Here is a 10,758-nt window from a genome sequence, read left to right as displayed (position 1 = left end):
CAATGGAAAGTCAAAAGCTCCGCAATTTAGCATCGCAAAGGCCTTTAGATGATACTGACCAAATATGATGATGATCGGATTAAATCTCTAGGAGGAGTTCGTTAAAGTACGACGCTTGGAAATGTCAAAAAATGACAGAGAAAATTCAAAATGGCTGACTTCCTGTGGGGTTTAGAGCTTAGCTCCAAGAGACTTTTTTGTAGGTCTTGGAGTAATAGATGATCCTACCAAATTTTGTATCTGTACGTTTTTCGTAGTGGGGGGGCTGTTCTCTTGAAATTTTGCAGGTGGCGCTATCGAGCCATTTTTACACGCCCACTTCTGACGCCTATACTACATGTAAATTTTCGCCACTTCTGATGCGTGTGCAAATTTTCATGAGTTTTCGGGTATGTTTAGGCCCTCAAAAATGCGATCCATTTCGGAGAAGAAGAAGAAGAAGATGAATAATAATAATAAACGGAGCAAAAACAATAGGGTCCTCACACCCTGGTGTGCTCGGGCCCTAATAAATATAGCTGCAAGCAGCAATGGCGGGCCCTCGCACGTTTTTTTACCGCTACACGGTGCGTCCGAGAAAACGATGCACGGTGGGCAAGGGCATCAAGTGGGTAAAATATCAGTGGGCTATTTAATGTTGTTTCTGAGCCATTTGGGGACTGTAGGTAAAAGAAACCCCACATTTTAGACAAACAGGGGCACTAGTGAGCCACTTAAGAGACACGCCTATGTCTGACCTTTTTGTCAACACTTAACAGCCGAAAACTCTGATGTGTGTGCCAAATTTAAAGTTCAACTAAGCACGCCAAGAGCCTTAACCATGCCTGAAATTAAAGTAAAGTTTGACGCATTGCCATGGGAACAGCGTTCGAGATGTCAAAAATTCCTTCGCAATTTATCATCTACAATGTCTCGGCATCATCTTGACCACTTCTGGTGTCAATCGCATGAATCCCATACGAGGAGTATTTAAAGGTTCACAGCATGTAACTGTCAGCCTTAAATATGTGTAAAAATGAAAGTAAAGTTTGATGCATTGCCATGGGAACAGCGTTCGAGATATCAAAAATCCCTTCGCAATTTATCATCTACAATGTCTCGGCATCATCTTGACCACTTCTCGTGTAAATCGCATGAAAATCCTAGAAGGAGTATTTAAAAGTTAACTGTATGGAACTAAAAGGCTTAAATATGCCTTTAAAATGAAAGTAAAGTTTGACGCGTTGCCATGGGAACAGCGTTTGAGATATCAAAAATCCCTTCGCAATTTATCATCTACAATGTCTCGGCATCATGGTGACCACTTTTGGTGTCAATCGCATGAAAATCCTAGAAGGAGTATTTAAAAGAACATTGCATGGAACTTTCAAAAAAATCCAGCTTTGTGACCGACACACTTCCTGGCGCCTGCTGGTGGCGCTATACCCGGAAGTCACAATAGGCACATCGATGCGATCGGAATCTTCAGACGAACAAACACCCCGCGTGTCATTACAATAAGACATTTTTTGCCTTAGATATTAGACACTTCCTGTTTCTCTGATTTCGCCACAACTTTGTCGGCTCGCCATGGCAGAACCGTTCGAGATATCAAAAATCCCTTCGCAATTTAGCAAGTCCAATGTCTCGACATCATGTTCACCACTTTTGGTGTCAATCGCATGCATCCTCTAGGAGGAGTATTCAAAAGTTCAACGCATGCATTTTTTAAACAATCCAAAATAGCTGACTTCCTGTTGGGCGGAGCTTAAATGTTAGAGGGCGAAAGTTGTTCGGGTCGATGAGATCTATATGCGTACCAACTCTCGTACATGTGCGTACATATTTGCACGATCTGTGCATCAATGGTTTTTTTTGCATTACAGGGGGCGCTACAGAGCCCCCATGCCACGCCCGTGTTCCAGCCTTTGCTCGTTCGCAATGACGGACGACTCTGACGTCTGTGCCAAATTTCAAGAGTTTTCGAGTATGTTAAGGCACCCAAAATGCCCAAAAGTGTTAAAAAAAATAAAAATAAAAAAAAAAAAAATAATAAATTCGAGCAAAACCAATAGGGCTTCGCACCTTTCGGTGCAGGCCATTCTGGCCTGCTCCTCGGTGCTCGGGCCCTAATAATAATAAACGAAGCAAAAACAATAGGGCTTTGCACCCACGGTGCAGGCCATTCTGGCCTGCTCCTCGGTGCTCGGGCCCTAATAATAATAATAAACGAAGCAAAAACAATAGGGCTTTGCACCCACGGTGCAGGCCATTCTGGCCTGCTCCTCGGTGCTCGGGCCCTAAATATAGCTGCAAGCAGCAATGGCGGGCCCTCGCACGTTTTTTTTACCGCTACATGGTGCGTCCGAGAAAACGATGCACGGTGCGCAAGGGCATCAAGTGGGTAAAATATCAGTGGGCTATTTAATGTTGTTTCTGAGCCATTTGGGGACTGTAGGTAAAAAACAACCCCACATTTTAGACAAACAGGGGCACTAGTGAGCCACTTAAGAGACACACCTTTATCTGACCTTTTTGTACACACTTAACAGCCGAAAACTCTGATGTGTGTGCCAAATTTAAAGTTCAACTAAGCACGCCAAGAGTATAAAAAAACATGCCTGAAATTAAAGTAAAGTTTGACGCGTTGCCATAGGAACAGCGTTCGAGATGTCAAAAATTCCTTCACAATATATCATCTACAATGTCTCGGCATCATGTTGACCACTTCTGGTGTCAATCGCATGAATCCCATACGAGGAGTATTTAAAGGTTCACAGCATGTTACTGTCAGCCTTAAATATGTGTAAAAATGAAACTAAAGTTTGATGCATTGCCATGGGAACAGCGTTCGAGATATCAAAAATCCCTTCGCAATTTATCATCTACAATGTCTTTGCATTATGTTGACCACTTCTCGTGTCAATCGCATGAAAATCCTAGAAGGAGTATTTAAAAGTTAACTGTATGCAACTGAAAGGCTTACATATGCCTTTAAAATGAAAGTAAAGTTTGAACAGTTGCCATGGGAACAGCGTTTGAGATATCAAAAATCCCTTCGCAATTTATCATCTACAATGTCTCGGCATCATGGTGACCACTTCTCGTGTCAATCGCATGAAAATCCTAGAAGGAGTATTTAAAAGAACATTGCATGGAACTTTCAAAAAAATCCAGCTTTGTGACTGACACACTTCCTGGCGCCTGCTGGTGGCGCTATACCCGGGAGTCACAATAGGCACATCGATGCGATCAGAATCTTCAGATGAACAAACACCCCGCGTGTCATTACAATAAGACATTTTTTGCCTTAGTTATTAGACACTTCCTGTTTCTCTGATTTCGCCACAACTTTGTCGGCTCGCCATGGCAGAACCGTTCGAGATATCAAAAATCCCTTCGCAATTTAGCAAGTCCAATGTCTCGACATCATGTTCACCACTTTTGGTGTCAATCGCATGCATCCTCTAGGAGGAGTATTCAAAAGTTCAACACATGCATTTTTTAAACAATCCAAAATAGCTGACTTCCTGTTGGGCGGAGCCAAAATGTTAGAGGGCGAAAGTTGTTCGGGTCGATGAGATCTATATGCGTACCAACTCTCGTACATATGCGTACATGTTTGCACGATCTGTGCCCCAATGTTTGTTTTTGCATTGCAGGGGGCGCTACAGAGCTCCCTTGCCACGCCCGTGGTCCAGCCTTTGCCCGGACCTGATGGCCGACGACTCTGACGTGTGTGCCAAATTTCAAGAGTTTTCGAGTATGTTAAGGCACCCAAAGTGCCCAAAAGTGTTAAAAAAAAAAATAATAATAAAAAAATAATAATCCTAAGGAAAACAATAGGGCTTCGCACCTTTCGGCCTGCTCCTCGGTGCTCGGGCCCTAATAAAATGCTAAAAGTAGTAAACAAAAAAGCTGATTAAAGTCATTGTACTTTAAAATAATAAATAATAAATTGATTAAAATTGACTAAATGCTTATGTGATGTAATCAGTCTAAGCCGAGACTGCGTGTGATGTCATAGACGTGAGACGCAGAGCAGTGAGAGACACGCATTGCTGATCGCGAGAGAAACACCAAAGTGAATCTAAGGCAAATATCTAAATAATCCTATCTGATATTCAAATAATATGATGCATATTATGTTGTAGACCTATTATTTAACTATATTGGGTGATTTTTAGAACGGGATTATTGATATTGTCGCGGATGATTCCTGATTGAGAACCCCTGTTAAGAATCCAATGCGGGTATAAAAGTGTATGAAACCCCCGGATTTGGTGAGTTTCAACCTAATATTGTTCAAACTATTGAAAACTTGAATGGTTTATATGTTTACTGAAGTTCTATATTCCAATTAAGCACTTAAATGCTGTTTTGCACATGATGACATATTCTTGTATATTTTATATATGTTGAATGATATAGAAAATGATTTTGTGTGTGAAATAGTTTCTGAAGAAGTGTGAAATGCAATATAATATTCCATTTGAGCACTTAAATGTTATACAGCACATGATTACATATTCTAGTATGTATATATGTTGAATATGAGATGTTAAAGGTTTTTGAATACTATTTTCATATAGAATGATAGTTAAATGATGAACGTGTAGTGTATATTGAGATGTTCTAAATAATATGGTGTAAATGCTTTTGAAACTTAAGATGCTGTTTGTATAAACAGGTCAGGTTTTTTTGTGTGATTGGATCAAACCCTTCATATACTGTGATGGCGAGCCTACCAACCGAACTGTTGATTTGAGAGAACTGCAGACGGAGAAATCCTTTGCAAACCCTTGGATTAGTGTTTACTACTGATCAGGTGGAATTCATTTCATTGTGTATATTCTGATCGGAGGGAAATCAGATTTTCCTTCATTGATTTCTTTGCACTACTGACTGTTGAAACACAGTTCTCATCTACACTGAAGGACTTTTGCATACACTAACATATCTTTTCATTCGGATGACAAAAGGACATTCATTTATACACAGACTGAGAAGATATTGACTGATAATACTTGATTGTTCAAAGAGTTAAACTGTTCAATTGAACTATTGTGATGATGTACTTTTAAATGATGTACTTTTCTTTATTTTGATTGTTTTATTTGGGTAAATCTTTTCTATGAGTAAAATATAAAAGGTTGAACAGGAGAACACTAAAACTCAAATATAAGAAAAGCTCTTATTAAACTGAAAGTTAGTGAAACTAAATATATATAAACCAAAATAGAAACTAAACAACTTAAACATAAATAAAATAACTAGAAGCAAATAGAAAGTAAACTATTTGAATAGTTAAAAGAGCTTAAAGAGAAAAGAAGAACAAAAGGACAATAATTTCATTTGTTTTATTTGTTTTATTTTTATTGTGATTGTGTTACATTTGTTTCCAGTATTATTTTGCACTAACAAAAATACATCTCAGTCGTTTCTACTTACTATCTGTGTACTTGTGTGCCTTAATTACTTACCCTCCTGTAACGAACCTAATCACTGGTCCAATATCAGGTATTTAGAGCAACCTGTACCTGTTTTAGAAACTGTTGTTACACTTCTCTTGTCTGCTTGGTCATTGGGGCACTTTGGGGCCTCCTCGAGGTGGAAACTGGGGGAGGAGCATGACGCACAATAGGGGTGGTCCGCTCCGACCTGTGACAGTAGAGTTACAAAGCAGTGGTTCTTCCCTTAGCCAATCTCTCTGTGCGCTATTTAAATCTCTTGAAACTTGACCATGCTCTTAACATTGTCCTGTAGAAAGGCGTATTCAAGTCAGATTCATTTTATTGTCCATGAGAAACAGGTGTGCTTTTTCCACACAAATTTAATGTCATAGTCTACAAAACATTCTGGCATGTTTACGCAGGGCTAATGCTACACTAGTGTAACTAAACCAAATAACCATCAAACAGCATCATACTGAACATAAATAAATTGGAAACGAAAGCAAAGGGTGGGGCAAAAACCTGTCTTGCTCATACGTAAAATTCAAATCCAAGGAAAACAAGTTTGGCAAGGGTGCAGTTGTTTAGTAGAGGGGTGGATTATTTACATGAAAACAGAACTCTCCTTTAGAAAGAAAAGATAAGGATGTGACACGCGCCCAGATATTCATTATGTGCACAATATCAAAAGGTCAGTTATATTATATTATTGTTTGTCTTCAATATTATTTTTAAAGTGGCATGTTATAGACGTGTTGCCACAGCAGTCTTTTTACTTATGTTATTGTATGAGCAGATAAACAGTTTTGACCTCACTTTCTTAATAGTCACAGTGGGCCCTGAAAATTCTACTAGACAACAATCAACGGCATCAAAGTCTTTGCTCCCATACTTCTCCATTATACTAAAAGTGCTTTGTTTAATTTTCCTCATCATTGGAGTAGGAATTCAAGTACAGGTATGTGTTTCAAAATTTTTATCTTGTGAAAATCATAACGATTTAACATTCAAAACGATATTTATCATTGATTTGCTGGAAACTTTTGATGTTAAAATGGTCCGAAAATGTGCATTTCATATTATGTAGCATGTGACCTTTCGCGCTGGCGCTTTTCAAGACCGGAGATAGACGAGAAGTTATGGTTTAAAAGTGCATATTTTTATTTTTCTTGTCAAAAATGACAATCGTTTCGCTAGGTAAGACACTTATGCCTCGTTTGAGATCCTTTAGAGTCCTTTGGAACTCTGTTGAAAGGGACTGTTGAGTGTGGAGTTGAGTGTTGGGTGTTGGGTTCTGTTGGAGTCCATTGGAATGGGAGAAGTTCTGCAGTGTTTTCCTCAAAGAACATAGTTTCTTCACACTGGGCGGAGAGGGGCATCGGCATTTTGGGTGACATGGTGGTGAGTAAATTATTTGGATTTTGTTTTAAGAAAATTGACTAATCCTTTAAGACTTTATTTAATTTAACCTGCATTTCCAGAACCCAAGTACTACTTTTGAATATATTTGTTTCTTTTCCTTTTTTTACATGTATGTCTGGCCATCTTTTTAATCACTTCTAGATCTTTAATCAACAAAAAGATGATTTGGGTGAAATAGGTATAGTATTTATTATATTTATTTTGTAGTACTGCTGTCATATTTTCTTATGTATAGATTTATATAGAATAAAAGATGAATATTGTTTTTGTGCATTATACAGTCTATAAATTATTTTCTTCTCTCATAAAATCTAGAGATATTAGCAAGACATAAATAAATTTGAATTTAAAATAATAATGTTTCTTGTTTTTGTATTGTGAATTATCAAGAGGAAGAACTCCGAATTCTTTTGGTTGGGAAGACAGGTGTGGGAAAGAGTGCAACAGGCAATACCATCTTAGGAACAAAGTTTTTTCAGTCAGAGATATCATCTTCCTCTGTGACTGATCAATGTGAAAAATTTCATGCCATTGTGAATGGAAGACAAGTATCAGTGATCGATTCTCCAGGTCTGTTTGATACCAGCTTGAGTCCAAATGAGGTGATCAGCAGAATTAAACGCTGTATTCCTCTCTCTGCTCCTGGTGCACATGTGTTTCTAGTTGTGATTCAGCTGGGCAGATTTACTGAGGAAGAGGCAAAAGCTGTTAAAATCATCCAAACAATTTTTGGTGAAGACGCCTCCAAATACACCATGGCTTTGTTTACCCATGGAGATCGACTGAAGGGCAAAAGCATTCACAGATTTGTTCGTAAAAGCCCAGAACTTGTCAGCTTCATCAAAACCTGCAGCGGACGATATCATGTGTTCAATAATGAAGATAAGAATCCAGATCAAGTCATTCAGTTACTGGACCAGATTGATAAATTGGTGACTGGAAATGGTGTGGAGCATTACACCAGTGAGATGCTTATGAGGGCGGAGAGGGTGATTGAGGTGGAGAAACAACGTATCCTGAAGGAGAGAGAAGAGCAGAGACTGAAGGAGATAGAAGATCTGAAATCTCAAGTTAGAGCTGAGGTGTTTGAAGAAGAAAAAAAAAAGCTAGAAAAGAAACATGAAGATGATGCCAGGCATGAAGCAGAGATAAGCGATGTTGTCATAAAGCAAATTATGTATTTTGTTGTTGAATATGCAGTAAAAGGTTTGCTGCTTATTTTGGGCTTTGACCATTTTGATCTACATAATAAGGTAGAGACATTAAAAAAGCTTTTGATCTCAGAGTACTAACATTATCACAGGAAATATTTTCTTGACACCTTATACAATCAACATTCTCCATATATTTTTTATTTCATCCATTATAATATATACAAACTGTTTAACATTTTCATACATGTTTAATCAAGCAAGAATACTTATATTGAATATGACTGTCAAAAGCTGCACATACTATTTGCAATTTCAAATTTGCCAAGTGCATTGAAATTCCTTGAGGATGCTCCTCTTCAGTTTACGCGTGCACACACACAAACACACACACACACGCACACGCACACGCACACGCACACACATACACACACACACACACACACACACACATTTAATTCTTTTATTTGGATCTAAAAGACATTTCAAAGACAACAAGATCCAAATACTTTGGGAAGGGTCATTAGCAAGATGACAGATCTATATCACATGGCTCAATACATTTGTACAAGTCCTTCTATTTATGATACTCAGCCCTTTAAGGATAAACAATACATCTCTGTCTCCATATTTTCATGCTCCCTATGGTAGCAGAAACAGAACAAAATTTTGCAAGCCTTTTAGCCTCCTTTTTCTGTAGCCCTCCTAACTGCATCCCCCTGATCACATTCTTATGGACATGGCCTAAACTTCCAAATACCAAAATGATCAATTTACAACGGTATCCAAGTTGTTGAATAAGATCAACCAAAAGTTGATATTTCAATAATTTAGAGTAGTAACACGTGTCCATGTACAAGTCAAAACAGCAGCCCACCTCAAAAATAGATACAGATTTCATGATGTCATTTACAATTACAATATCAGGAGTATTTGAAATGTTCTTAAAATAGTCATTATCAGATGTGTTTGAATGAAACCAGTTCAAATGTACAGTACTGTGTTTGTGAATCTTATTATCATGTTCACAGAATACCTTTTGCAGGTCTTCTGCTATCAGATCAACCAAACGATCATGTCTGGCCACATAAAGTCCTTTGTAATTAGAGCATCCATTTAGTATATGGGCAACAGTTTCTTTTTCCTGCCGAGTTGGATGTAGTATACAGTATAGGGTTCATGCTTTGATGGATACCATGTTGCCAAATTATACTTCGTTGGAAGACACTGTAACCTTGCTTTAACCATGAATATTAAAACGTCATCTGGAATTGAAAAGTTTGTCAGGACAGAATGAGAAACTGAATGGTCAGCAAATTGAAGTAATGCCAGTGTTATGATCCTGCCCTCCTGTCATAGTTATTCATAGTTGTTTAGTCATGTGGCAGGATCGTGGCAGTATCCATGTTTTGTGTTGTAGCACATGGCCTTTGTTTGGTCTGTGTGCTGCTGTGTCTCGTTTGTGTTCCCACCCCCTCGTCTCCTCGTTAGCTCTCCCATCAATGTTTAATTAGTTTCCACTGTTCCCTCTTGATTTGTTCCCTTATATAATGCCCTGTTGTCTAACATCCTGTGCTCGTGCGTTGTGTATTTAAATGTATATCATGTCATGTCCTTAAGATTGTTGTCTGTTAGGTCTCCCCGGATTGCGTTGATCGGTTTGTGTCCAGTCCGTGTTTGGGTTGAGTCCAGTCATGTTTGTTAGAAGTCAGTCCTGTCTAGTTTATATTATTTCTAGTACTGTTTTCCCCATCGTGGGTTTTTGCTTTGTGTTTGTCATTTATTAAAGTCTTGTTTCATGTTCCCCAACCTTGTCTGCGATTGGGTTCATTCCCCACTGTCTCGCTTGGTCGTGATAGAGCGACCAGGTGGGCAGTTCCTGACAGAACGCACGAGCCATTATAGAACCCAGCGGACGAGGCGCGGGTCAGCAGGAGCTGATCCGCGGTTGGTGGGTCCAACTCCATCGTTCAGCCCGTGGGGCCAACCGGCCACCCCAAGTATGGCCTGGAGCCCGGAGGGCAAGCCGTCGAGGGTCTTCGCCGGAGCTGAACGAGAGAGTGGGGAGGATTTCACCAGCGCAGCCAGTACAGTCTCGACAGCCAGCCGGCGCAGCCACAGCTTCAGCCAGCCGGCGCAGCCACAGCTTCAGCCAGCCGGCGCAGCCACAGCTTCAGCCAGCCGGCGCAGCCCCAGCTTCAGCCAGCCGGCGCAGCCACAGCTTCAGCCAGCCGGCGCAGCCACAGCTTCAGCCAGCCGGCGCAGCCAAAGCTTCAGCCAGCCGGCGCAGCCAAAGCTTCAGCCAGCCGGCGCAGCCACAGCTTCAGCCAGCCGGCGCAGCCACAGCTTCAGCCAGCCGGCGCAGCCACAGCTTCAGCCAGCCGGCGCAGCCACAGCTTCAGCCAGCCGGCGCAGCCACAGCTTCAGCCAGCCGGCACAGTCTGTACTGCCATTGCAGGAGCTGCAGTTTTAGCAGTCACTGCAGTTTTGTTTCCTGTCAGTATTTCCAGTCCTTGTCAAGTTTGTCATGCCCCTATGTCAAGACTTTCCAGAACCCTTGTACCTATCTTCGCCTGCACCCCTTGGACCCAGAACTTTGTCTACCGTGCCTCCCTAGTGTGAACTTTTGTATTGTTTACCCATGATGTCGTCTAGTATTGTTATTCATATAATTTGTCATGCTGTTATATTTTGTGTTATGCCAGTGTCAGTCTTGTCATGACATTTGTCTTGTGTACCCCTTGAGGAACGCC

The 10,758-nt window shown here is 40.3% G+C and overlaps 1 protein-coding gene across 1 annotated transcript; it reads left to right on the top strand.

Annotated features, from left to right (window-relative positions):
* Window positions 1–7,237: 7,237 nt before the first annotated feature.
* Window positions 7,238–10,228, top strand: LOC141361418 (GTPase IMAP family member 7-like; the record flags this gene model as incomplete). The annotated part of the gene is made up of 1 exon (XM_073862590.1): window positions 7,238–10,228. A coding segment is annotated over one exon (909 nt), but the record flags the coding sequence as incomplete, so codon positions are not given.
* Between the last annotated feature and the right edge of the window lie 530 nt (window positions 10,229–10,758).

This window comes from Misgurnus anguillicaudatus, chromosome 3, assembly GCF_027580225.2.
Source record: "Misgurnus anguillicaudatus chromosome 3, ASM2758022v2, whole genome shotgun sequence".
NCBI classification, from domain to species: Eukaryota; Metazoa; Chordata; class Actinopteri; order Cypriniformes; family Cobitidae; genus Misgurnus; species Misgurnus anguillicaudatus.
Note: the sequence above shows the minus strand (reverse complement) of the source record. Positions and strands in the feature narration are given on the sequence as shown.